Source organism: Carcharhinus amblyrhynchos, chromosome 6 (assembly GCF_965287045.1).
Source record: "Carcharhinus amblyrhynchos chromosome 6, sCarAmb.v2.hapA, whole genome shotgun sequence".
Classification (NCBI taxonomy): domain Eukaryota; kingdom Metazoa; phylum Chordata; class Chondrichthyes; order Carcharhiniformes; family Carcharhinidae; genus Carcharhinus; species Carcharhinus amblyrhynchos.
This window is the reverse complement of record NC_137329.1, coordinates 37,456,096-37,483,763: the sequence shown is the minus strand read 5'-3', so window position 1 is coordinate 37,483,763 and position 27,668 is coordinate 37,456,096. Positions and strand designations below refer to the sequence as shown.

The 27,668-nt window shown below is 40.1% G+C and overlaps 1 protein-coding gene across 2 annotated transcripts in view; it reads left to right on the top strand.

Moving 5' to 3' along the window:
- The window catches only part of LOC145343831 (low-density lipoprotein receptor-related protein 5-like), a 190,931-nt gene extending 173,942 nt beyond the window's left edge, over window positions 1–16,989 (top strand). The window contains exons 19-23 of one of the 2 annotated variants that reach the window (XM_080190227.1): window positions 1,156–1,266; window positions 2,441–2,677; window positions 5,152–5,291; window positions 8,584–8,681; window positions 10,833–16,989. In XM_080190227.1, coding sequence (XP_080046353.1) covers window positions 1,156–1,266; window positions 2,441–2,677; window positions 5,152–5,291; window positions 8,584–8,681; window positions 10,833–11,103 — 857 coding nt within the window. In that variant the 3' untranslated portion in view covers window positions 11,104–16,989. Of the gene's footprint in view, window positions 1–1,155; window positions 1,267–2,437; window positions 2,678–5,151; window positions 5,292–8,583; window positions 8,682–10,832 lie in introns of both variants that reach the window. The other variant, XM_080190226.1, reaches the window with a different exon arrangement.
- Window positions 16,990–27,668: the final 10,679 nt, after the last annotated feature.

Below are 27,668 nucleotides of genomic sequence, written 5' to 3'. Positions count from 1 at the left end.
TTCAATTTATTTAATTTCTTTTATCTCTCTCTGAATCCCATCTCTCTTTCCCAATCTCTGTTTCACTTTCTGTACATGATTTAAAATTAATTTGAACGTCCTGGTTCAGTTTCTGCCTCACTCCATGAGATTCTTCAAACTGATGGTTTGCAGAGCCTTGCCCAGCTCTCTCATGCCGTAGAAGCCCGGTAAAGGGTGTCACACTGGATCAGAGTTAGATTTAAGAAAGTTGCGCTCAAAAGCCTGTAAGAACTTTGTGGGAAGCTGTTAGTGGGGTGGAAAGCAAGTGCCATTCCTTTGCTGCTGGATGCAAAGTCAGGACTTTCAATGGTGTTTTGGTGATATTGAGATGCTCACCTGAAAGGAGTACTCAAGGATTCACTTGCCGAAAGTTTTGTCATTCTAGAAAAGGGTTCAGAACTGCTTCAAATCAAGTTTGTTCAGAAAGCTTAATAATTTGCATTAATAGGAAAAAGGGAAGTGCAGAGGAGAATGTTTTTAGGATGTATGTTCCAATTTTTTTTTGTACAAATAAAGAACACAAACCTGTACAGAGAAGGTAGGATTGTTTTTATTTTCCAGTCACATGTAAACTTGCTATTTTTCACATCCACGTTTATCACTGAGATGTTCAACCGCTGATAGCTACAAGGTGACTCATTTGGAAATGGTGCAGATGGCCATTCTGTCCCTTCCTGAACAATGTCAAAATAAGTGTTAAGGTACTATTATATTACTAAATTTCCATAATGTGATATCAACATCAAGAAAGATGTCTGTAGCACTATTCCAGTGAAGTTATTCTCTTTTGGACTCATGATTGAGGCTTGATCACAAATGTGCATCCAATTTCAAAGTGAGAGGTTTCAGAAAAAAAAATTGAAAATAAAAGCAAAGTGCCTACTTTCTGTTAACCAGCAGCATTTTATTTCAGCAGTAGTTCATACTGAAAGTGCATGCCTCTATATATTGATTTTTATTAACAGCTATTCATCTTGTTGCAATATAATTCTAGTAAAATTCTTGCATTGCTCCATTTGAGCTACAGAGAATGTCAGGCTGGCTAGTTTTAACTTGTTTGTTTCCAGGATTTCAAAATGTTTAAATTGTTCTCAAAACTGGCTGGTATATAACTGTGTTTTCTGTCAATTCCAGTGATTTGTCATCCTAACCAGTTCCGCTGCAACAGTGGTCAGTGCATTTTGAAGAAGCAACGTTGCAACTTATTTCCAGATTGCCACGATGGGTCAGATGAACTACTTTGCGGTTAGTATCTGTTCATCCACTCAATAGGTTTTGGACTTCAGTGGCCCTTGGGATGCATTGAGGAGAACATGTTCTGGCTCTTGAAGCAGAACATGTAAAGCATTCTTTTGAAAGATGATCCAAATTTTTTTTTAAAAAAAGTCATGTTTATTTTGATATACTTGTGACCATTAAAATGATGAATGGAAAGTTCCAATTTTTCCACACCCAGTTTCTGCTTCACTCACCCTGTTTAGGTGTAGCATACAGATGTTACTGCATCAATATGTTTCCATTTTCCACAATGGCTCTCATTATGGCTTGAATTGGAATGCTACTAAATTAAAACAGATGCAATCTTTGCAGGATTTCACTTGAGGCTTGTTTATATGCATGTCAAATCAATGTAGCTGTGTAATTATATGCCCTAAATGTTTTGCTTTCCCTATTGGTTATCTACAAATAAATATTCAATTTTGAAGAAAAGCAAAATTACACATTTTATTACTGCGGTATAAAAATACCACTCTCTAACATCATCAGAACTTCCCAGTAATGGCTCACAACCAATTGAAGTGCAGTTGCCTTTCTTTGTAAGACAAACAAGTTATTTACAGCAAGGTCCCACCAACAGTTAATGAGATGGATGAAGTTAAACTGTTACTAGTTGAGGAGGTAATATTGGCTATGGCACTATTTCCTTTTTAAATGGTGTCATGGGATAGTAATTATACTTCCAGACAGACTGGATCTTGATTTAATATTTTGTTCCCAAAACCCCTCTCCTGCGCTTAAGTAAGAATTTTGTTTATACAATGAACTCCTGAACTAATTCTGAGCTGGGAGTGCTACCAACACAAGGCAGACTCATATTTACCAGTTTAAAATTGACATTCCATTTTTCTCAGAAGTTTTTCATATTGTTGTACACTAGTCGGTTCACTTGGAGACCTTGAGTGAGTCCTTGAGTACTCCTTCTTTCAGGTGAGCATCTCAATATCACCAAAACACCATTGAAAGTCCTGACTTTGCATCCAGCAGCAAAGGAATGGCACTTGCTTTCCACCCCACTGACAGCTTCCCACAAAGTTCTTACAGGCTTTTGGAATTAATATTAATATGTTCTGATTTTATTTATCATGATTCAGTTCATCTTGAAATGACTTTTCAACTAAATCTGTTCACTTCCCAGCAGAATTGGCTAAAGCTTCAGTGAATGAGTTCCAGTCCCATAGCAGTGCAATTGGACCTGTCATTGGTATAATCCTTTCACTCTTTGTAATGGGTGGTATGTACTTCGTCTGTCAGCGAGTCGTCTGTCGACGCTACAAGGGACCGAATGGACCTTTTCCACATGAGTATATCAGTGGAGCCCCACATGTTCCCCTAAATTTTATTGCTCCCAGCAGCTCACAGCATGGCACTTTCACTGGTAAGGAGCCCTCCATATTATCCCTGATAATTGATTTTGGTGTTTGCTTTGCATGATTGATTCAAATTGAGGTGTAATTTGTATATTTTGGCACAATATTGTGCAAATTAACAAATAGCATCCCTGGGCTCCTGTAATATTGTCTTATAATTTAAAGAAAATGATGTTTATACAATGCTAGTAACTAGCAATAGGTAATCATGCCTCATATTATGTTTTATAAATGCGAGTTAATAAATTTTCAAAGCTTGTTATTTTAGTGTTTTTTCGCCAATAGACAACTGGCTGAGCTATTTTTATTCGGAAAAGCAATTAGTCTGGATGTCTGGAAGGATTTTATAGCTTGACTACGTGAGATTTTTTGTATTATTATTCAGTATAATTAATATTTTAATTTCTGGTCTGTCCTGAATTAATTGATCATAGCTGGGACAGCAATCAGCTGCTACAGAGAGGGAAAATCAGCCAATCGTTCTATGACCCAAATGGGAAAATGTATATTTGTGAAAGTCAGATGAAGACAGGACCAGACATCACTGTGACACTCTGTCATGGTCAGAACGCACTCTGTATAGACTGAACTGAAGGGAACGGACCATGAAATTCATGAAGCTACACCCCAATTTAAGTTGGCACTTTAAGATGTAGAAGCATATTGCTACTGCAGTCAGATTTGATGTTGCATTAGAATGGAAGCTTCAGTTGTACAGAAGTGGTTTGGAGAATGTTTACCAGACTAATATCTGCAATGGGTGGTTTGTCTTAAGAGGAAGGGTTGGACAAATTAAACTTGTATTTACTGGAGTTGAGAAAATTAAGAAGCAACTTGACTAAAACATTAAAAATTCTGAGGGGTGAATGTTCCCTCTTGTGGGAAAATCAAGAATTAGGGGTCACTGTTTAAAGGATTGCCCATTCATGTAAATTTTTGTAAGCAGTTTCAGCTTAGCTCATGGTAGGTGAGATTCCACATTATAGAAACATAGAAGCTAGAAGCAGGAGTAAGTCATTCGGCCCTTCAAGCCTGCTCCACCATTCGTTTTGATCATGGCTGATCATCGAATTCAAGATCCTGATTCCACTTCTCCCTGTATCTCTTTAGTCCCTGGAGCTTTATCCAATTTCTTTTTGAAATCAGACAATGTTTTGGCCTCAACTACATTCTATAGTAGTGAATTCTATACATTCATCTCTCTCTGGATGAAGAAATTTCTCCTTACCTCAGTTCTTGTCTATGACCACCAGTTATGAACTCCACCATTGGGAACATTCTTTCCGAATCAACCCTTTCTAACTCTGTTAAAATTTCATAAGTTTCTATGAGGTCCTCTCTCACTTTTCTAAACTCCAGTGAATATAACTGACTTAGTCTCTCCTCGTATGACAGACCTGCCATTCCAGTAATCAGCCGGGTAAAGCTGAGGACATCCTTCCTCAGATGAGGACACCAAAACTGTACACAATACTCTACTCACCAACGCCCTATACAATTGCTATAAAATATCCCTAACCCTATACTCAAATCCTCTCACTATGAAGGTCAGCATTTGTTTTCTTTAATACCTGCTGTACCCACATGCCTACTTTCAGCAACTGGTGCTTGAGGACACCAAAGTCTCACTGAGTATCTACCTCTCTCAATTTACACATATTCAAGTAATAATCCGTCTTCCTATTATTGCTACCGAAGTGGATAACCTCGCGTTTATCCACATTATACTACATCTGTCATGCAGATGCCCATACACTCATCCTATCCAAGTCACAGTGAAGCATCTCTGCATCCTCCTCACAGCTCACCTCCCCATCCAACTTTGTATTATCTGCAGATTTGGAGACGATACATTCAGTTTCCTCTTCCACATCATTAATATATAATGTGAACAGTTGGGGTCCTGGCACAGATCCCTGTGGAACCCCACTAGTCACTGACTGCCAATCAGAAAAGACCCTTTTATGCCAACTCTTTGCCTCTTATTTGCCAGCTTTCTATCAATCTCAAGACATTACCTGCAATCCCATGTGTGTTAACTCTGCATCGTAGTCTGTTATGTGAGACCTTGTTGAAAGTCTAAATAAGCCTAGTCTAAATTGACCTAGTTGAACAACCTAGTCAAGTCTAAATTCAAAACAGATGAGTTTTTTTTGAGGGATGTGTGTCTTGGAGTTTTGGCTATATTCTTGATAAACAAGGGGGTGAAAAGATTATCAGGGGTAGATAGGAATGTGAACTTGAAGTTAGTCAGACCAACTATGATTTTGTTGAGCAGCCTTGAAAGGCCAATGGCCTACTTCTGCTCCTAGGTTATATTGAGATTTCACAACTCAGTAAAATGTAAAGGTTATGTAACTATTTTCATTTAAATGTGTGTAAAATGATCTCTGAAGTCTGGAATGAAAATACTAATATATGATTCCATTTTTTTTTGGAGTCCTTTGTGCAGACTTTGTGACTTCTGTTTTGTCCTGTACAGGAATGTCATGTGGCAAGTCCATGATCAGCTCCATGAGTTTAATGGGAGGGAGCAATGGGGCCCCACTGTATGATAGAAATCATGTGACCGGGGCCTCCTCCAGCAGTTCATCAAGTACAAAAGGAACCTTCTATCCACAGGTATGCACTTCTATATGTTCAGTATCCATGTCAGTTATAAGAATACGCCTCCTCAAACTCATGTATTCAGCTCATGTATTTACATACAGCAATGGGAGCGAATTCATAAAAGATTCCCTGTTGATCGAGCAGGACGTTTTCTAAATGAACATTTGTTTCAATGTGATTTAGGGCATTTAATGTAGATCTATATTTGAAGTTGCTTCTTTGTCAGTGCATAATGTACTTCAGTGAGGATACAAGGAACCTACAAAGGGATACAGTTGGGTTAAATGAATGGGCAAACATTTGGCAGATGGAGAATAATGTGAGGCTGTATGCTGATGGGAATAATTAAAAAGTAGAATTTTACATAAGTGGGGAAAGAGGACTGCAGAATGCTGTGGTACAATGGGATATGAGTGTCCTTGTACGTACATCACAAAATATTAGCATGCTGATACAGCAAGTGATTAGGAAGATAAATTGAATATTATCCTTTGTTGCAAGAAGGATAGAATGTAAAAGTAGGATGGTTCTGCTCTAAATGTGCAGCACATTGGTGAGAACATAATCTGCAGTACTGTATACAGTTTTGATCTCCTTAGTTAAGAAGGAATATACTTAGACTAGAAGAAGTTCAGAGAAGGTTCACTATGCTGGTTCCTGGGATGAAGGACTTGTCTTCTGATAATAGGTTGAACAAGGTGGGCCTATTACTAATTTAAGTACAGAAGAATGAAAGATGACCTTATTGAAATACATTGGATTCTGATTTGCCTTGACAGGGTAGATGTTGAAGAAGTGCTCCCCTTTTTGGAGAAATTTAAACTGAGGGCACAGTTTTAAAATAAGGGGTCTTGCATTTAAGATAGAGATGAGGAAGAACTTCTTTGCTGAGAGAGTCAGGGGTTTTGGAATTTCCTTCCACAGAGAGCAGTGGATGCTGGGTCAGTGAATATATTCAATTTTTGAGCTACAAGGGAGCCAGTGGCTATGGGAGACAGGCAAGAATGTGGAGATCAGCCATGATCTAATTAACTGGAGGCACAAGCTCAATGGGCTGAATGCCTTCCAGCCCCCACCAGCAATCCACTGAAATCTCCGTTCACTCCAGCAGGACTAGAGAATGCTGCCAGCATAAAGAGCTGGAAAATTCTGGTCCTGCTCCTATTTCCTCCTAACACAGAGCAAGTTTCTGCTGCATGCTGTTTAGATTATCTCTAAATAAGAAAGTTTTATGTTTGGACAACTGAAAGCTGAAATGTCTTAGCAAAAATATTTTATTTCAAATCTTTGTAGTGGAAAGGATTGTGTGGAATATCTATCCACATTGCCTTTCTATTGTAGTGCCTCCTTATCTCAGTTACTAGGAAGGGCATAAGATTCAGATAGGGCACCTCCTCTTCCTGTGTGGTGGGAACCAATGCCAATGGCATGTTACTTCAGTGCTATCACTGCCAGTTTTTCAAGACATTAAAATAAATTTGGTTGAATCCACAGAAAACAGAGATATTGTGCTGCCTTGTATTTGAGAACTTTAACTTCAGGTTAAGTACCAACAACAACTTGCATCTCTCCCCTCTCTCAGCTTTTCCCATATTATGCAGGTCACCACAGTGCTGATTGATTAGTCTTCACTATCTTCACTCATATCACCATTAATGTGACAATTTGGCAGTTGGTCAGATGCCCTCCTTTGCCCATTTATCTGGGCAAGGGACCTGCACTGATACACACTATCTGCACCATTGGCTGGATTCTTTTGTGGACTCGAACCCAGAGCATTCTGGTGCAGAAGCAGAGACACTACTGCTTGAGCCACAAGACTCAACAGCTAGCATTTCTAACAACATCTTTAATTCATCAAGCATCCAAGGAGCATCATTATACAAAATTTACACCAAGCCACAAAAGGCAATAAAATGGCAGGTGACCAAAAGCCTGGTCTAAAGGATAGGTTTCAGTGATCATCTTAAAGAGAGAAGGAGAGGCTTAGGAAGGAATTCCAGAGGCTTGGACTTCAGCAGCTAATGGTGCCGCTACCATAAGTGGAGCAATTAAAATCAGAAATGTTCAAGAGGCCAGAATATGAAGAACGCAGGTATCTCGGAGGGTTGTGAGGCTGAAGGAGATTCCAGAGATAAGCAGGGTCCAGGCCACCAGGGTGGTAATTTTAAAATTAAGGTGTTGCTAAACCAGGAGCTAATGTAGGTCAGCAAAAACAGGGCCAATGGGACTTTCTCTCCCCATTGAACATTACATGATAATTCATGCTTTTTAAAGTGGGATAAGGCATAGAGGACAGTTCTTCTGGTACTGGAAATTGAAATTTAAAGTTGTTTTGGTTTGAAGATCATAGTTTGGTTCTTCTCTTCCTTGTGCTCAATTTTAGTATGCCATTGGCAAAGTTCACTTACAGTGCCCGCAGTGGAGGAGAAGATAGAAAGGGTTTTTTTTAATTAAATGTGGAGCTGCTAAATAACTGGGCCAAATTCAAACTGAACTTAATATTCTGGTGATATTACTAGTGATGTTTGATTTGATTAGTGAATGTTGCCCTTCATTGACAGATTTAGGTGATCCTAGAAATAATTTTAGTTGTCGGCTAATAACAGCAAGAACTTGCATCTTCATAGATCCTGCAATCCAGAAAATGTTCTGTGCAGTGAAGCATAAGGGGGAGCAAGAGGAGGGGTAGAGAAACAAGAGCAGAGCCTAAAAAGGAGAAATTAAGAGGAATAACCAAAAGTTTTGGTCAGAGGTGAGATCAAAGGAGGTGTTTAAAGGATTAGAGCGAGAAAATTCCAGAAATTGGGACATGTGCGGCTAAAAGCACAGTCGCAGTTTTTGAGGGATTGGAGAGGGCAGGAAGTTGAATAAGTAGCCTGCTTCCAAAGATAGGAGAGTTGAGATTAGGGTTGGAAGGAGTTACAGTGATTCATTAGTGTAGATTGGGCTGGTGGTAGGTGGGTGATGGATATCAGCTCCACTGACCTAATGACATTAGTGAGAGCAGAGTCACCAGGGAAGGTGCACTTTGCAAAGGTAGTCAATGGACAATACTGAAGCAGCAAGCTACATGAACTTATTTTCTTCATTTTGGTCAATGAGGAATGACTGGTTGTACAATGGAAGCTTTCATTTGAAATTTGGGAAGGAAAATCTATGATCAAATGGGTTGATCTTGGTGTTTGTTTAGTTAGTTGATTCTCAGCACTTGCCCTGCAAAACAAAACATTAAATGTTTAAAATCAATTATCTGTTTAATTACAATCCCAAACGTTCTGACTTATTTATTTATTTTTCATAGATTTTAAACCCACCTCCATCTCCAGCCACTGATCGTTCACTCTATAATACCGAAGTGTGCTACTCCTCCAACAGTCCTTCCACGACCAGGTCTTACAGGTGGGAAAAGGCACATGTTTCTGGCTGCTTAAAATCTATTTGTCATTAATTGTTACAAAAACATTTAAAGGGCACAGGTGCAGGCGAGTATTGTAATGGCTGAGATGCTGAAGTTCTCAATGCTGAATATAGCAGAAAATTTATTGTGTGTTCATTAAACTCAATGAAAAGTTCACATTCTCAGCTTACGGATGAGCTTTCATTAGGCCATTTGTTTTAACTTCTGCACTCATAAAGCCTTTCTCCAAATGTTTAGAAACTACCGCTTTAGATCAATAAATATTCCACAGCCAGTTCTCATGAACACCAAACTGTTGTTGAATTTTTGCCCTCCGTCTTTTGTCAATTCAGAAACGGCCCAGATTGGATCTGGAACGATTTGATATGGATGATTGAAATGTGTGTGACCACACGGGAAGCTACTCCTCCTGTGCACTGTGAAAGTACCTTGCTGAGGGAAAATTAAATCAACTTCTGAATCTGTCCATCTGTCTGCATTATTTTAGGAAAATGTATCTTATGAAAATTCATAGAAATAAAAATGACAGATGCCATCATAAATGTAGCTGCAGGGGTAGAAATTGAGACCATAACTGAGTTCAGCAATTTAAATGAAAGAAAATCACAATTAAATAATAAATTAATGTTACAGATCATTGGGGGGCTTAGTATAACTCAATTGTATTTTGATGTTGGCAATCTAGTGCATTGATGGTGACTTTTAAAGAAGCCATATACTAAAACTGTGCAGTCAACATCTTATTTATTTGGCACCTTTAATGTAATGAAATGTCCTAAGGCGCTTCATGGGAGCACAATAAAACAAAGAATAATACTGAGCCACATAAGGACATGTAGATTCGATGACGAAAAGTTTTGGTCAAAGAGGTAAGTTTTAAGGAATGTTTAAGGAGGAAATCGAGGTAAAGAGACAGGTGCAGGGAGATTTGATCACCCCCACAACGTCCAAGGGGAATCAGTGATCTCCCAGTGAGGCTCATTGAGTTCCCTTGGTTACAGGCTTGGCCTGTCCAACTGGATCTTATTAACTGAATCTTTCATAAGGCAGGCCCAGGATTGGTCCTGCTAAACTGTAGTCCCAGGTAGGGCTGAGTGTCTGTACGCCATGGTTGTGTTTTTACTTTGCATGCTGTAATAAACTATGTTCCTCTCCAGTCGCACTTCCTGAGTTATTACAGGAGGATGTTCTAGCAGTTTGGGCCCACACAACTGAAGACATGGCTACCAATCCTGGACCGATTAAAATTAAAATCGAGTGTGCACATGTGACCTATGGTGGAGAAATGTGGGGCCTGTGGAGATTACAGAGATGGGGAGTGGCAAGGCCATGGAGGGGCTTGAAAAAAGGGATGAGAATTTAAAAATAAAAACAGAGCTTGACTTGGTCGTGTAGGTCAACAAGCACAGGGCTGATAGGGGAATGGGACTTGGTGCAAGTTAAGACATGGGCGGCAATAAAGTTGAGTAAGCAAATATTGGCTTGAAACTAGGATTCTCTCAAGTTTTATATTCTGATTTCTCAGTATACCTTCACGTGGAGATAACTTGCAAAGGGCAGCTATTTCCTCACAAGAACTAAATGAAAATCAGAGAACCCAACCACAAGCCTCACAGCAATTGTAGGATAATAATCATCAAGGTCAGGCTGCAGTGTGAGATTTCAGCCAAGAAAATTGCATGCTGTAAGGAGGTAGCAGGAAAGGGGGAATAAATGCTTTTAGTTTAATCTCATTGGTAAAAGGTGTTGATTTTTTTTAAAGTTAACCCACATCAATGTGCTACATGAAAGTAAAATGCCTTGTGATTTTAATTTCAATCAGAATAATGTTGCCAAGTCTGTGAAGTAGCTAATTAAATTGCATTTACATGAGCCTCTCCATCTCCAAGTAAAGCATGATACAGTAGCCTTCATTAGTCCACCATCATGTCTGTCAGTAGGTAAGGTGGAGGCTGGAGAGCAGGAGATGGACCACTTGAATTAGTTCATTAATGAGCAGTATGAGTGCATTCAGTTTACAAATCTAGAAGATGTAAGGTAAATTGCACACCTTAAATCTTGGCTTTGGCGTGTAGTTTTTGACTGTTGAAATGATTGAAACAGAAACTCAACATTACTTTTCAATTTTACAGACATTATATTATGCAAAGTGTGGCGCCACCTACAACTCCGTGCAGCACTGATGTGTGTGATAGTGATTATACCACAAGCCGGTGGAAGAGTCCCAAGTACTACGTGGATCTGAACTCCGACTCGGATCCTTACCCACCACCCCCTACCCCTCGAAGTCCATACATGTCAGCCGAAGAGAACTGTGAAAGTTGTCCGCCATCACCTTCCACAGAACGAAGCTACTTTCATCTCTGTCCTCCCCCTCCATCTCCCTGTACAGATTCCTCATGACCCTATCAAAAGAAACATTTTTATAATTCTGTACATAGCTTTAAATACAAACAGAGAGAAAGTATATTTTATGAATTTAAAATAACAGACGGGTGGGATTATTCAAATGACAAGTGTACAGAGAATATGCGCTAATCGATAGGGGCAATGGAGTTTTGTACAGTTGAAAAGAAAAATATTTATATGTCTTTTTTTCTTGAGTAAATACACCATTTACATCTTTGTGCCATATGCTCATTATACCGAACAAAGGAGAAGCAAAAGATTCACAAATGCTAGCACAGACAAAATGGGCCAAGTGGCCTTATTCCACACCCTACAATTTTAGTTAGGCAAAACTATATTAGAAATGAAATTACAGGATGCCATATTCATGGATACTAAGTGGACAACTGTTTATTTTATACTTTTTCTACATATTTATCAAAATTATACCTGCTGCACAGTGGAATTTTAATGTTTCATTATTGATATTTCCAATCAGAATGTCACCACATTCTGATCTGATGACACACATTATTGTGTTAAGGATGCGATACATACAATCCTCTGACAATTACATAACCTTGAAAATAAACCACTAGCCAGAACTTTTGTACGTTTAGTGTCATTGTGGGTTAGCATACTATTCTTTCATGTCAAGTACCTGTGTTTGGATTCAGCTGAAGTTGATGACATTGAAGTCTGTTTATATTTGTTGTTTCTAAGGATACTAAGAAATTAATTTGAGCAGTATCAGTTCAACTCAGAGGGTTCAGGTTCAAGGCAGAATAATAATCCATAATCTATTGTAAATTTATACTGCCAAGCAGAGGATTCCTGATGTGAGAAATAATAGTATCACACAGGTAACTTTTAAGGAGTGCACCTCTTAGGTTCAAATTAAAAAATGTTGAGCTAAATAGAAGGATTTTACACTATATCAGACCTAAGGGTACTTGACGATGCCTCTACCTGTCGGTGGTTATAAAAAAAAGTTCCATCTTAACAGAGATTTTCCTCAGTTTGTTGGGCACAGGATTCTCCAACAAAAGATTACAGGGCAAAAGTTCTAGTTGATTGTTGTGTGATTTGTATTTTAACATTAAATTATTTATCATGGATAATAAACCAATCTTTTTCTTTAGAAATTATTTTAATGTTTGGCTTTTTTTCCTTTGCTTGTATGCACAAAAGTCGTAGCTGTCACTACTGAAATATTTGAGGAATGCCCATTGTAAATAAATTAAAAGACCTGCACACTAATAATAAATACCTAAGATTTTGTTGAATCGAAAGCTGCCTTATTTATCATTAGCATGAACGTGCATGCTTGTACCACTAATTTGCTATGGTAGCGTTAAACTTAAGATGAGGGACTTTTGCCTTTTGAGATCATTGTGGTATGCAGAATCTGTAATTCCAAAAAAGAGTCTTTTATGAAAAGATGTCATAATATCTTTTTACTTTTTAAACAGTTACAAGGCTTTCCATTCTTAAATTTATCACTTAGCACTATAGAGGTTAAAAGTATATTTTATCTAAATTCATTACGTTATTTATAAAATTCACAGATTATATGTATAATTTTCAGCAGCACCATTCTCTCTGTATTGTTTCTGTGCATTGACACTAGCCATAAATTGAAACAAAACTTATACAGAACTTTATTACTGGAATTTTACTGCCTCACTTGCCCAAGGCTCCTAAGATCCCACCCGAGGCCAATGGAGAGTGCTGTTTTGCGAGTTGGGGCGGGCGTGATGGTAAAATTCTGGTAAGAATTTTCTTTTTTTCTATTATCTATTAAAATAATTGTGATCACGTTTTAGGCAAAGTCCCATAAAATGTGTAGAACCCAGTTTGCTGCATTTACATGAAGTGTTCTGTTTTTGTCTGTTATTTGAATGATCTAATTGTTACAGGGAACTTTATGTCCTTGTATTTCAAAATATGCTTGGCTTTTTGGGGTGAAATATGAGCATATAGCTGACCTACCTATCTCTGAAACATTGTACATTAAAGCAGAGATACAAACTTCAGATTGTTCTCTTTTCCAGTTTTTAACGTTTTATACTACAGTACTCTTGTGCATATATTTTAAGATCATCCTTCAAGGAAATATGAAACCTTGTTGATGTAATTATATAGTAGCCTTATTAAGGGAGAAGTGCTGTTTCATCAGTATAATTTTGTTTTCATTGATTTTGGTGCATACTGTTCAGATCGACCACAAATGCAAATCAAAACCCTTAAAAGACTGAGGCAGAAATAGTATAAATTAAGCAGATAAGAGATTGCATACTTTAGCATTCTTTGGTTTTATTTTGTGTATCTGTCTCGGGTTTTCTACCAAATTTCAAATATTTCTTCATTATCAATTGAAATTGAGTAGTTTGTGGAGAAATGCCAAATACAATTGGACTTGAAAGATGCACAGTAATCATGCTTTTAAATTGTTAGGGTGTTACTATAGTATCAGTGAGATTATGTGAAAGCATTAGTGTCAACAATTTGGGAGGGTAGGAGGAGGCTATATTTACTATGGAAAACTATTAGCCCCAGTATAACCTCCGCCCCCAGTGCATGGTATCTCTTGTTTATGACGAGAAAGCCCCTCTCTATTGCTGATCTGGAAAAGTCTAATATTGCCAGCTTCACTTTTTTGGCAGGTTTTAATGGTGCTTTACATAAAATTCTTGTAAGTAATCACTAGTTAGCTCAGTATGTTTGTGACAAAACATATCATTCAGTTTCTGTTTATGTATTGTCCACTTTAGAGAATCATTGCTTTGTTTCTACATTATATCCTTTCAGCCCAGTAAGTCTGGGATTGCGTTTCTTGCACATGACAAAACTGCCATGCAATTACCCATTTTATATTCCTGTTTTCAAGCAATAATCCAATTTCCTTTTTAAAGAAAGGTTTTTGCTTCAACAAGCAAGTTGAAAAGTTCCAAATTCTAACCACTAAGAGACTATTTCTTGACCTTTCTCATTAAATGTACCTCACTTTGTTGCTATCTGTTTCCACTGGTTCAAATCAATTGCTATTAAACTTCACGCAACTCTTAATTATTTTGAAGACCTCCATCAAGTCAGGTAAATTAAAGCAGAAATTGCTGAAAATGCACAATAGATAAATTAGCATTAATGGACATAATAAATAAGTTAACAGAATCCTTCAACAGAACTGAAAAATGAACAAGCATTGAAAAACGTCAGGCTGACGTTAACCAAATACTGAAAGAAAGACATTATGATCATAATAATAAAGGTTTACCATTTTAAGCTACCAGTACATTAGATCACTCTCAAACAAGGGGGGATAGCGAGAACTGCTGCTGGAACCTCACTGATGCTGCTTTTCATTCAGCCACCAGGTGGTGCAAAAGAGCAAACCAGCAAAACTCCCCTGTTGCTTATGTTCAGCATTCTTCCCCACTACTCAAATTTTTGACAAAGCTAAGGTAAAAGACTTGCTATGTGGGGAATCATGAATATAAATATGACTAATTATGTGTGGCCTGATATGTTTGAGCACCAATATACAGTACCACTATTGTAGATAATCAGATAGATTGGCTTGCTGGACCAAATGTCTTCTCCTATGTGAAATCTTTAGGCCGTAATTCTCCAACCTTGCCTGCAGCTGGGATTCTCAATCCCATTGCAGTGAACGGAGTTTTTGCTGAGCACCAAATTCTCCGTTCTCGCTGTCAGCAGTGGTGGGGTATACGAGACTGGAAAATTCCAGCCTTAGTATGTTAACTCCTGATCACCTGGACCATTAGACTTAATTATCTGGCCACTCTTCATAAATGCTGATAGTTTGACATGTTTCCTTTCGTCTTGATGTGAAACAATCCCTTGCAAAACAATTTGTGATGAATACACTATTCCTACATCATTCCCTGAAAGTGCTGGTACATGGGGAGGTAGTCAGTATGAGTGCAAGAAGTAGAGGTTAATTTATACAAAATATTGGTTACATCGACTAAGAGTATGAAATCTGGGAATTCGGATACATAAATCAGTTTAAAAAGTAGCATTACAAGTTGATAAAGCCATATGGAGTGCAACTTCATAGAATATAAAAATGGAAAGTAAGGTTAAATTTATGTAGAATCATGGTTAGAACACAAGAGCTAGTTCTGTGAGCACTTCTGATCTCCATGCTACAAAAATGGATACTATCACACTGGAGAAATTCACAGAGATGTTACTAGAATTGTGGGATGCTACAATTTAGAATGGTTGAGTAGGCTTGGGGCTCTTTTTGCTGGAAAAGAGAACAGATTGACCTGTTTAAGCTTATGAAAGGTTTCAAAAAGGCTTAGTTTCCACTTGTGAATGAGTCCAGACAAAGCAAGTAAATACCAAGTAGCCACTAACGGATGAAATAAAGATTTAGGAGGAATTTTCAGTGGTGAGAATGTAAACCTTGGTGCCACGTGGATGGTTAAAGCATGTAGCGTTGACACACTTACAGGGAGACTTGATGTGTAAGTAGGAATGTAGGCAGGGTGAAAAGAGGTAATTAGAATAGAAAACTGAATTTGGAGTATAAATATCAATTGAGTCTCTTTGGGTCAAATGACCACTTTTGTGTCGTAGTTTCAATATAAAAACCACAGTGTAATTATTGTGTGCAATTTTGGGTTCCTTATCACAGAAAAGGCATTAAAGTCATAGAAAGCAAACAATACAGTTTCACCAAGATGATGTCAAGTTGGGAAGTTTTCCATTGTTTGCAGAGGAGGCTGAAAAATTGTAATATAGGTTTTCAAACTTTCTGAAATGTTTTGATTCTAAATTGGGAAAAACTACTTCCTACAGGTGGAAGTCAGTGACAAAGGACCATTCGTTTAAAAGAGTAAGGAAAGAGGTGGGAGAAAAGTTTTAAGGCATGGAATATTTTGCCACAGTCGTTGAGACAAAAACTATTTAAGAGAAAATAGATGCATTTTGAAAAGTGCAAGGCCGAGAAAAGAGCATGGAAGAGAGAAGAGTATGATTAGTTCTGGATCACTGTTGCAAAGAGGCAGTATTGGACAAAATTGTTTGCTTTGTAAAATTTAAGAGGTAATGTTACTTCTGACAGCAATTTATTTATTCATTAGCTTCAATGGAAATACTGTTTTAACATGTAATTTATATTTTTTCTAAAAGTAATCCCCCCCATGGTTACTCACTGTTAGCATGATTTTTTTTCCTTTAGTAATGGTTTTAAATTTTAGATCTAAGACAAACATTTAAGTTGGCCAGCTTTAAATTCTGAAAGTTAATTCTGATAGGTTTGCTAAACTATCACTGGTAATTTCAATTGTAATTGGAAACTACAGCTTGTCTCTGCCCACAATCCCAACCCACACATCAATGTTGTGCTGCCTTTGACAAGATAGTAACGTCATTAAAGTTGCTGTCTCACAGTGGGGCTTGTCAAACAAGCTGAAGTTTGTAAACAAATTGCTTTATTAATTACTATAATGGTTGCAGCAAGAAACAAGAAAGCATATCAACTGACTTGATATCTTAAAAGCTGCTCAACTGCATGGGATTTCTGCAGCACAAAAAATTGTGCGATTTAACACAAGAATAATAGACTGATTGTAATAATGAGTGACCTGGTCTCCTTTTAACTTTATAACTGGCAACGGATATAGGCTTGCCTTTACTTTCTTAGTCACCAGGTTTTTCTTTATGTTGAATGATATTTGTCTGTAATGTTTAAATTTATGGCCAACATTTGGCCTGTTCTCTCCCTCGGCTCCTGGTGCTCGCATGTTGAAATATTTTGCTTGTAATTCTTTGTATAAATATTTGTAAAGACAACATCAGATCACTACATTTGTAATAAAAATGCTGTTGATTTTTATAATAAAATGTTTTATTTTAAAATCTGTATTTTTTTGGTCACTTGAACTTTTTATTTTGAATGCAGTGCAGAAAGGACAGAACACTGAAGAGAAATCAGCAATAAAATAAAAGAAAATAAAAACAAATTATTGCAGAGGCTGGAAATCTAAAATGAACCAAAATGCTGTAAAAAGAATCGTATATCTAGGACTGTAGATAGGGCTTTAAACTAATTAGGGCAGGGGTGGGAGAAATTACAATGTCTAAAGTAAAAGAGAGGGTATGGGCACGGGAAAATGTTGAGGATGTCCCAATAATAAAGGGAGAAGGGGGCATGAGAAAGGTTGGTAGCGTTCCTTCAAATAGGGTCCAGATAAAGGCTGGGATAAAAACACTTTACCTGAATGCACGAAGCATTCGGAACAAAGTGAATGAGCTGGTGGCGCAGATTAGCACAAATGGATATGATCTGGTGGCCATTATGGAAATGTGGTTGCAGGGTGGCGGACTGGGAACTGAATGTCCAGGGGTATCAAGTGTTTAGGAAGGATAGACGGGAGGAAAAAGGGGGTGGGATAGCTCTGCTGATTAAGGATAATATCAGGGCAGTAGTAAGGGAAGATGTAGGCTCCAAAGAGCAGAACGTGGAATCATTGTGGGTGGAGATAAGGAATAGTAAAGGGAGGAAGACGCTGGTGGGTGTGGTCTACAGACCCCCAAATAATAACTTGCAGGTGGGGCAGGCTATAAACACAAATAAATGATGCGTGCAGAAATGGAACGGTGATAATTATGGGGGATTTCAATCTACATATTGATTGGTTGACCCATGTCGGACGCGGTGGGCTTGAGGAAGAGTTCTTGGAATGCTGCCGGGATAGTTTCCTTGAACAGTGTGTGACGGAACCAACGAGGGAGCGAGCTATCTTAGATCTGGTGTAATGTAATGAGGCAGGTAGAATTAGGGACCTTGTTGTGAGGGACCCTCTTGGGAAGAGTGATCATTGTATGGTTGAGTTTTTGATGCAGATGGAGGATGAGAAAGTAGGGTCCCAAACCTGTGTCCTCTGTTTGAACAGAGGGGAGTACGATAGGATGAGAGAGGAATTGGCAAATGTAGGCACAGATTGGTCGGTAGGACTGCTGAGGAATGGTGGAGAATCTTTAAGGAGATCTTTTTCAGTGCTCAGCAGAAATATATTCCAATGGTAAAGAAGGAACGTAGGAGAAGGGATAATCAGCCATGGTTTTCGAAGGAAATAAAGGAGAGTATTAAATTAAAAGCTGATGCGTTTAGAGTGGCTAAAAGTAGTGGGCAAAAGGCAGGGAATTATAGGCCAGTTAGTTTAACGTCAGTTGTTGGAAAAATGCTTGAATCGGTCATCAAAGAAGAAATAGCGAGGCACCTAGAAAAGAATTGTTTGATAGAGCAGACGCAGCATGGATTCGTTAAGGGGAAGTCATGTTTGACAAATTTATTGGAATTCTATGAGGATGTGACTAGTGCAGTAGACAGAGGGGAAGCGGTGGATGTAGTGTTTCTCGATTTTCAAAAGGTGTTTGATAAGGTGCCGCACAAAAGGTTGCTTCAGAAGGGTTGGGGGTAAGGTGTTAGAGTGGATAAAGGATTGGTTGTCTAATAGGAGGCAGAGAGTTGGTATCAATGGGTGCTATTCTGATTGGCGGTTGGTAACTAGTGGAGTGCCGCAGGGATCGGTGCTGGGGCCTCAGCTATTTACCATTTATATAGATGATCTGAAGGAGGGGGCTAAGTGTAGGGTGACGAAATTTGCTGATGACATGAAGATGAGTGGAAAAGCAAATTGTGCAGAGGGTGTGGAAAGTCTTCAGAAGGATCTAGATAGGCTGAGCTAGTGGGCGAGGACCTGGCAGATGGAGTACAATGTTAGCAAGTGTGAGGTTATCCGCTTTGGCAGAAATAATAGTAGGAGGGATTACTATTTAAAGGGTGAAAAGCTGCAGCATGCTACGGTGCAGAGGGACCTGGGGGTCCTTGTGCATGAGTCACAAAAACCCAGTCTGCAGGTGCAGCAGGTGATCAAGAAGGCGAATGGGATGCTGGCCTTTATAGCGAGGGGGATAGAATATAAAAGCAGGGAGGTCTTGCTGCAACTGTACAGGGCATTGGTGAGGCTGCAGCTGGAGTACTGTGTGCAGTTTTGGTCGCCGTACTTGCGCAAGGATATCTTGGCCTTGGAGGGAGTGCAGAGTAAGTTCACTAGGCTGATACCGGAGATGAGGGGGTTGGACTATGAAGAGAAAGTAAATAGATGGGGTCTGTACTCGTTGGAGTTTAGAAGGATGAGGGGGGATCTTATAGAGACGTATAAGATAATGAAGGGGATGGATAGGGTAGAGGTGGAGAGATTCTTCCCGCTCAGAGAGGACAGCAGGACTAGAGGGCACAGCCTCAAGATAAGGGGGGGCAGTTTAGAACGGAGTTGAGGAGGAACTTCTTCACTCAAAGGGTGGTGAATCTCTGGAATTCTCTGCCCGTTGAAGTGGTGGAGGCTACCTCGCTAAATATATTTAAGACACGGGTAGATAGGTTTTTGGTAGGCAAGGGGATTAAGGGTTATGGAGAGAAAGTGGGAAAGTGGAACTGAGCCACTTCAGATCAGCCATGATCTTATTGAATGGCGGGGCAGGCTCGAAGGGCTAGATGGCCTACTCCTGCTCCTACTTCTTATGTTCTTATGTTCTTATGAATGTTTAGCGGGTCTGGGTGCATCGGTGGCAAGAGAAAGAGAATTAATGCTTTACATTCAAAATTACTACGTCAGAACTAAAAAGAAGTAGAAATTTGATGGGTTTTATGCTGTTGACAAAGGGACAAGTGGAGCAAAATGGAACATCTGGGACAGCAGCTTCCAAACCTATGACCACAACCATCTAGAAAGATAAGGGCAGCAGATACATCGGAACACCACAGCCTGAAAGTTTCCTTCCAAGCCACTCACCATCCTAACTTTGAATTATATTGCCATTCCTTCTTCATTGCTGAGTCAAAACCCTGGAACTCTCTAACAGCACTGTGAGTGTACCTGTGCCACATGGACTTCAGATGTCCTAGGAGGCAGCTCACCACCACCTTCTCAAGGGCAACTGAGGATGGGCAATAAATGCTGGCCTGTTTGGCAATGCTCACGTCCCATGAATGAATAAAAAAAAGTCAAGGCAGATGAGGTTAAATGACAAAGGGAGTGGTAAGGTTAACATTAAAATCTATGCTTTGGTCCAGAGTAGGTGTTAATGGCAGAATAAAGATCAGGACTGTCTGAAAGCAAAATAGCAATGCATTAATAGCAAAGAAAGTGTCAGCACTGTCTGAAAGCAAAAACACAAGAATAAGATAAGACTGGCAATTGGGGGGGAACTCAATATAGAGAACAGAGTTCGTGGTCTGAAGTTATTGAACCTAATGTTAAATCCAGAATTATGTAAAGTGCCTAATTAGAAGATGAGATGCTGTTCTTCCAGCTTTTGTTGAGCTTCAGTGGAATATTATGGCAGGTCAAGGACAGAAATGTGAATATGAGAGCAAATTTGGAGAAATGAAATGGCAAATGATGGAAAGGTTGGTGTCTTGTTTGCAGACTAAGCAAAGGTGTTCTGCAAAGCAGTCACCCAATTTGCACATCGTTCCCTCCCCCCAAAGTAGAGGAGACAGCAATGTGAGCAGCGAATACTGTAGATTAAAATTAAAAGAAATGCAAGTAAATCACTGCTTCATCTCAAAGGAATATTAGGGGCCTTAGATAGTCAAGGAGGGGTTAAAGGGGTAGGTGTTACACATCAATACTAATACTATCATTGCCATTCCCTTTGCCTTGTATCCATGACATCTTTGTAATTTAATCTCTCCTGCCCTCTAACCTATCTCTGACTTTCTATTTTGTCCTACCTGTCCGTCTTCCCATAAAATGCACCTCATTTCTACCCCTCCAGTTCCAGATAAGTCATATTGGAATGGAAACATCAGGGTGTGAGGATTCACTGGGACGGGGGTCTCATGGCTGGACTGCCTTGGGAAATGTTTGTTCAGATTCAGGATGGCGAATCTGGGCACCATCCTGGGGTAAAATGCTCATTAGTTCTCTGTCTTCTAAAACCTTTGAAGTTCCCTGATCACTTTAATCTCCATGCCCCCTGGACAGCTGGAAGGCTTCCAAATCATAGCAGCACTCTGCTCAACAGAAAGGATTCTCCTTTCTCTGTGGAAGAAACTGTGGATGTCAGAAGATCCTTTTCAAGTCCCCTTCCTGGCAGAAGTCATTCACTTTCACTAGGAGACAATTCCCTTCACTACAACTGTTCACTCAGCCCCATTGTTTTAACATAGCATTTATTTTGTCTCTGAACCTTCGCAGAAAGCTAAAAGCCTTTGAAATACCTTCCAACCCTTTGAAAGCCCTTGTTTCCTTTCAACGTCAGTCCTGCCCTTTTCACTCATTTGATTGACAGCTTAATGGTTTTTATTCAGCATACAGCCAGCTGTGTTCATATACATTTCCTTTCATGCTTGAATGCATCTCAACTACCCCCCACCCCCCATTGTTCTTAACCACAATGCTTACACAAGCTTACTTGCTTTGAACTTGCCTGCAGTTGTTTGGCAAGCTGGGAGTCATGCTCACCCTCATGCCTGCATGGTATCGAGGCGGTGGGGGGGTGGGGGGAGGATGTCACCCATTATTTCAGCGTAGGAGGAGAATGTCTCTCTCTGCTGAAGGGTTGGTGGTGTTCCCCTTGTCAGCGGAGGATCATCTTTTCCATTTTTGGGGGAAGGGATCTTGTTTGTGAACAGAGATAGGGGTGTCCTTCAGCAAGGGTGCCGTGATATCTGGTGTGATTCCTGAGATGCATGAATTTGCATCTTATCAGGTGAGTGAATCCCAGCTGACAGGTGCTGGCAGTGCCAGCTGGAAACTCTTCAGTTTTCCTACTCATGTGGGCACTTACTGCTGGTTTGGGTGAATCCCAGCTGTCAACTCTGTTTCTATCACCACAGATGCTGCCAGACCTGGGTTTTTCCAACATTTTCTATTTTATTTGAGGTAAATTGAAGTTTCTGTCTAAATATATAGAATGTAGCATTGTGTGGTTAAATGTGTTTTGATACACAACGCATTTGCTTCCTCGTAACAAGACATGAAGCTTTTTATTCGTATGTAAATGATGCTCCCAGGTGGAAAATGGTTTACTTGTTGTCAGAGAATAATTATCAACACACATTTAAGAACATAAGAACATAAGAAATAGGAGCAGGAGTAGGCCATCTAGCCCTTCGAGCCTGCCCCGCCATTCAATAAGATCATGGCTGATCTGTTGTGGCTCAGTTCCACATTCCCGCCCTCTCCCCATAACCCTTAATCCCCTCGCTTATCAAAAACCCATCAACCCGCGTCTTAAAAATATTTAGCGAGGCAGCCTCCACCACCTCAACGGGCAGAGAATTCCAGAGATTCACCACCCTTTGAGTGAAGAAGTTCCTCCTCAACTCCATTCTAAACCACCCCCTCTTTATCTTGAGGCTGTGCCCCCTAGTCCTACTGTCCTTTCTGAGCGGAAAGAGTCTCTTCACCTGTATCCTATCCATCCCATACATCATCTTATACGTCTCAATGAGATCTCCCCTCATTCTTCTAAACTCTAACGAGTACAAGCCTAGTTTATTCAGCCTCTCCTCATAGCTCAACCCCCTCAACTCCGGCATCAGCCTAGTAAACCTCCTCTGCACTCCCTCCAAGGCCAAAATATCCTTGCGTAAGTATGGCGACCAAAACTACACACAGTACTCCAGCTGCGGCCTCACCAATGCCCTATACAGCCGCAGCAAGACCTCCCTACTTTTATATTCAATCCCCCTCGCTATGAAGGCCAGCATCCCGTTAGCCTTCCTGACCACCTGCTGCACCTGCAGGCTGGGTTTTTGCGATTCATGCACAAGGACCCCGAGGTCCCCTGCACCGTCGCCTGCTGCAGTTTTTCGCCGCGTAAGTAATAGTCCTTCCTACCATTATTCCTACCAAAGTGGACCACCTCGCACTTGCCAACATTAAATTCCATTTGCCATTTCCTGGCCCATTCGCCCAGCCTATCTAGATCCTTCTGCAGACTCTCCACACCCTCCGCACAATTTGCCGTTCCACCAATCTTGGTGTCATCAGCAAATTTTGACACCATACACTCGGTTCCCTCCTCCAGATCATCTATATAAATGGTGAATAGCTGAGGCCCCAGCACTGACCCCTGGGGCACTCCAGTAGTCACCAACCGCCAATCTGAATAGCACCCATTAACCCCCACTCTCTGCCTCCTATCTGACAGCCAGTCCTCTATCCACGCTAACACCCTACCCCCAACTCCATGCCCCCGACCTTCTGCAATAACGTCTTGTGAGGTACCTTGTCAAACGCCTTCTGAAAATCAAGAAAGACCACATCCACTGGCTCTCCTCTATCCACCACCCTAGACACATCCTCATAGAACTCCAATAAACTTGTCAGACACAACTTCCCCTTAACGAAATCGTGCTGCGTCTGCTCTATCAAGCAATTCCCCTCAAGATGCCTCGCTATTTCCTCCTTAATGACAGATTCTAACATTTTACCTACAACTCCACTGTTTCTTTTCATTGTCCAAACAAAGGTATATTAAATTCACTGAGGAGTCCTGCAGAACTATTAAACTTAAAGTTTATTTATTAGTCACAAGTAAGGCTTACATTAACACTGCAATGAAGTTACTGTGAAATTACCCTAGCCGCCACAGTCTGGCACCTGTTCGGGTACTTTCTCATAAATCTGTGGTGGAGACTTTGTTGCTTCAAGAAATTTCTCCTTTCTATAACATATGCAAACCAATGCAAAATATTGATCCAAGTGCTGTACAATGTTTTTGTCCAATAATCGCTACAATTTTACATGTTCAATGCTGGCAAAGTATAATGCAATTGTAGCCAACTGTAAATCTTGGGTCTGGTTTAATTTTCACTGTAAGAAGTCTCACAACATCAGTTTAAAGTTCAACAGGTTTATTTGTTGCAGAAGCCACAAGCTTTTGGAGCACTGTCCCTCCATCAGGTGAGTGGGAGTTCTGTTCACAAACAGGGCATATATAGATACAAGTCAAATTACAGGCTGGAATGTGAATCTTTATAGGTAATCAATTCTTAAAGGTACAGACAATGTGAGTAGAGAGAGGGTTAAGCACAGGTTGAAGAGATGTGTATTGTCTCCAGCCAGGACAATTAATGAGATTTTGCAAGCCCAGGCAAGTTATGGGGGTCACAGATAGTGTGACATGAACCCAAGATCCCGGTTGAGGCCGTCCTCACGTGTGGAACTTGGCTATCGGTTTTTGCTCAGCGATTCTGCGTTGTCATGTGTCGTGAAGGCCGCCTTGGAGAATGCTTACCCGAAGATCAGAGGCCAAATGCCCATGACTGCTGAAGTGTTCCCCAACAGGAAGAGAACACTCCTGCCTTGTGATTGTCGAGCAGTGTTCATTTATTTGAGCGGTGTTCAAGCCTTCCATATACACAGGATTGGCTCAGGTGAGGAGGATCGTAATAGACACCTCCAGATGTTGTAAGATGCCCACGTAAGAACAGGATATGGCGCTTGACTCATCGATTGACAGTTCCGATGCGCCATAGCAAAAAACCACACCGACGACCTTAGAAGACAAACACGGCATACAGTGGACAGAGTACCTTTCGTCGTCCAGTACTTCCCTGGAGCGGAGAAGCTATGACATCCTCTCCAGAGTCTTAAACATATCATTGATGAAGACGAACATCTCGTCACGGCCATCCTCACACCCCACTTCTTGCTTTCAACCATCACACAACCTCAAACAGACCATTGTCCGCAGCAAACTATCCAGCCTTCAGGAGAACAGTGATCACAACAACCTCTGCAAGACGTGCCGGATCATCAACATGGATGCTATCATCTCACGTGAGGACACTATCCACCAGGTACTCGGTGCAATCTTTTGCAACTTGGCCAACATTGTCTACCTGATGTCCCAAGGCATGGTACATTTGGGAACTATGCAAACACTATGACAATGGATGAATGAACACCGCTCGACAATCACCAAGCAGGAGTGTTCTCTTTCTGTTGGGGAACACTTCAGCAGTCACGGGCATTCAGCCTCTGATCTTTGGGTGAGCATTCTCCAAGGCGGCCTTCATGACACATGACAATGCAGAATCGCTGAGCAGAAACTGATAGCTAAATGGTGCACACATGAAGATGGCCTCAACCGGGATCTTGAGTTCATGTCACACTATCTGTGACCCCCCACGACTCGCCTGAGCTTGCAAAATCTCACTAACTGTCCTAGCTGGAAACAATACACATCTCTTTAACCTGTGCTCAACCCTCTCTCTACTCACATTTAAGACTTGATTACCTGTAAAGATTCGCATTCCAACTATTAACTTGTAAATTGAGTTTGTATCTATAGACATCCTGTTTGTGAACAGAACTCCCACTCACCTGATGAAGGGGCAGTGCTCCAAAAGCTAGTGGCTTGTGCTAACAAATAAACCTGTTGGACTTTAAACTGGTGTTGTGAGACTTCTTACTGTGCTTACTCTAGTCCAACACCGGCATCTCCACAACATAATTTTCACTAACAGTCATCAAGATGTATAATGCAGTTAATAACTTCTTCCTGAATTTTGACTTCTATTGTAAAAATCAAATTACTCAAAGGTGATTTATTTTACCAGACAAGGGTTATGTGTGAAATGGGAGATTTAATAGTGATGACCTGAAATGTTATAGGAAGCTTTAAGACTCAGTGCATTTCTCAGAATCAGAAAGTGGAAATTTGAAAACGCATCCTTCAATAGGTAAGAACTAGGCACAGCACGTTAAGCCAAGAATAGCCATGATAACTGCCTCCATTACCACAAAAGCAAGGCAGCAGAAAAAGACTAGAGAGGATGTTTCCACTAGTGGGAGAGACTAGAACATGAGGGCATAACCTCAGAATGAAGGGTCGCTCCTTTAAAACTGAGATGAGGAGGAATTTCTTCAGCCAGAGGGAGGTGATTTGGTGGAATTCATTGCCACAGAGGACTGTGGAGGCCAGGTCATTGAGTGTCTTTAAGGCAAAGACAGGTTCTTGATCAATAAGGGGATCAAGGGTTACAGGGAGAAGGCAAGAGAATGGGAATGAGAATCCTATCAGCCACAATTGGATGATGGAGCAGACCAGATGAGCCAAATGGCCTAATTCTGCTCCTTATATCTTATGGTCTTATGGACTTGAATTTGTATAGTTACATGGCTTTTTGATTAATTAATGAAAAGGGTTATTGATGGTAGTGCAGTTGACTTCTACATATGGACTTTCAAAACATGCTTGATAAAGTACCGTAAAATATTATTGTAAGCAAAATGAAAATGCATGGAATTAAAATGACAGTGGTTCAGAAATTGGCTAAAGGACTGAAAGCAAAGAGTAGTGATGAACTCCAAATATTATGCGCCTATGCTGAAACAAACAACCTCATCCATCTCACTAATCGTATGTAGTACTATAAAATTATTGTCTAAGTTGTAAATGTGTATTATCATTTTTGTACAATCGTTGGACATTCAATTGGGCATGCTAAATCTATATTTTAAGCAGTGCTTGAAATAGAGAAGATTTTCATTGTTATTAATCATTGCAGTCACTGCCAATAACTATGGACAGACAGAAATTAGAGTAATAATGACTTGCAGTTATATAATGCATTTATAGTAATCAAACATTCCAAGCCATTTCACATGAGATATTAGGACAGATGAGCTTAGTCAAGAGTTAAATTTTAAGGCATCAATGCAGAATGGGATATCAATGGAATAGACAAGTGTCAAATGTAACTAAAGCATGGATGAGGTTTTCAGCAGCAATGCTGAAGATGGGTAGAAATGGGCAATGTTGCAGGGGTGGGATTAGAGTGGATAGCTCTGTTTTGGCCAGCATAGGAAACACAATGGGTTGAATGGCTTCCTCCTGTGCAGTAAATCTGTCTAGGTTTCTAGGTGGAAGTAGGTGGTCTAGGTATAGAATGGCAATGTGGTTGAAAGTTTATCTAGGGCCAAAAAAGATACAAAGGCATTTGATGCACATCCTTAATTGCCATTGAGAAGGTGCCCACCTCCTTGAATCACTGTGGTCCTTGTTTTGTCAACACACCCATAGTGACATTAGGAAAGGAGTTCCAGGATTTTAACCCAGCAATTCTGAAGGATGGCAACATAGTTCCAAGTCTGAATGAGATGTGACTTGGAAGGGAGATTTCAGGTGGTGGTATTTCCATGTGTCAGCTACTCTTGCTCTTATAGGTGATAAGTTGGTTTCCCAGATGCTGTCAAAAGAGGCTTGGTGAGTTGTTGCGCTGCAAACTGTGGATGGTAGATGTTTCAGGCACTATTTGCCAGTGATAGCAAGAGGAAATATTTAATGAAGTGCATATTTAATGGAAAAAGCAAATGATTGCTTTTTCCTGGATGATATCAAACTTCTGGAGTGTTATTGGGAGCTGCACTCAACCAGGCAAGTGAAGAGTATTCCATTACATTCCTAAGTTGCACCTTGTAGATGGTGGATAGATTTTGGGGAGTCAAGAGGTGTGTTGTTCACCCGGAATTCCTAACAGCTGTCCTGCTCTAACAATCACAGCATATATATAGCCA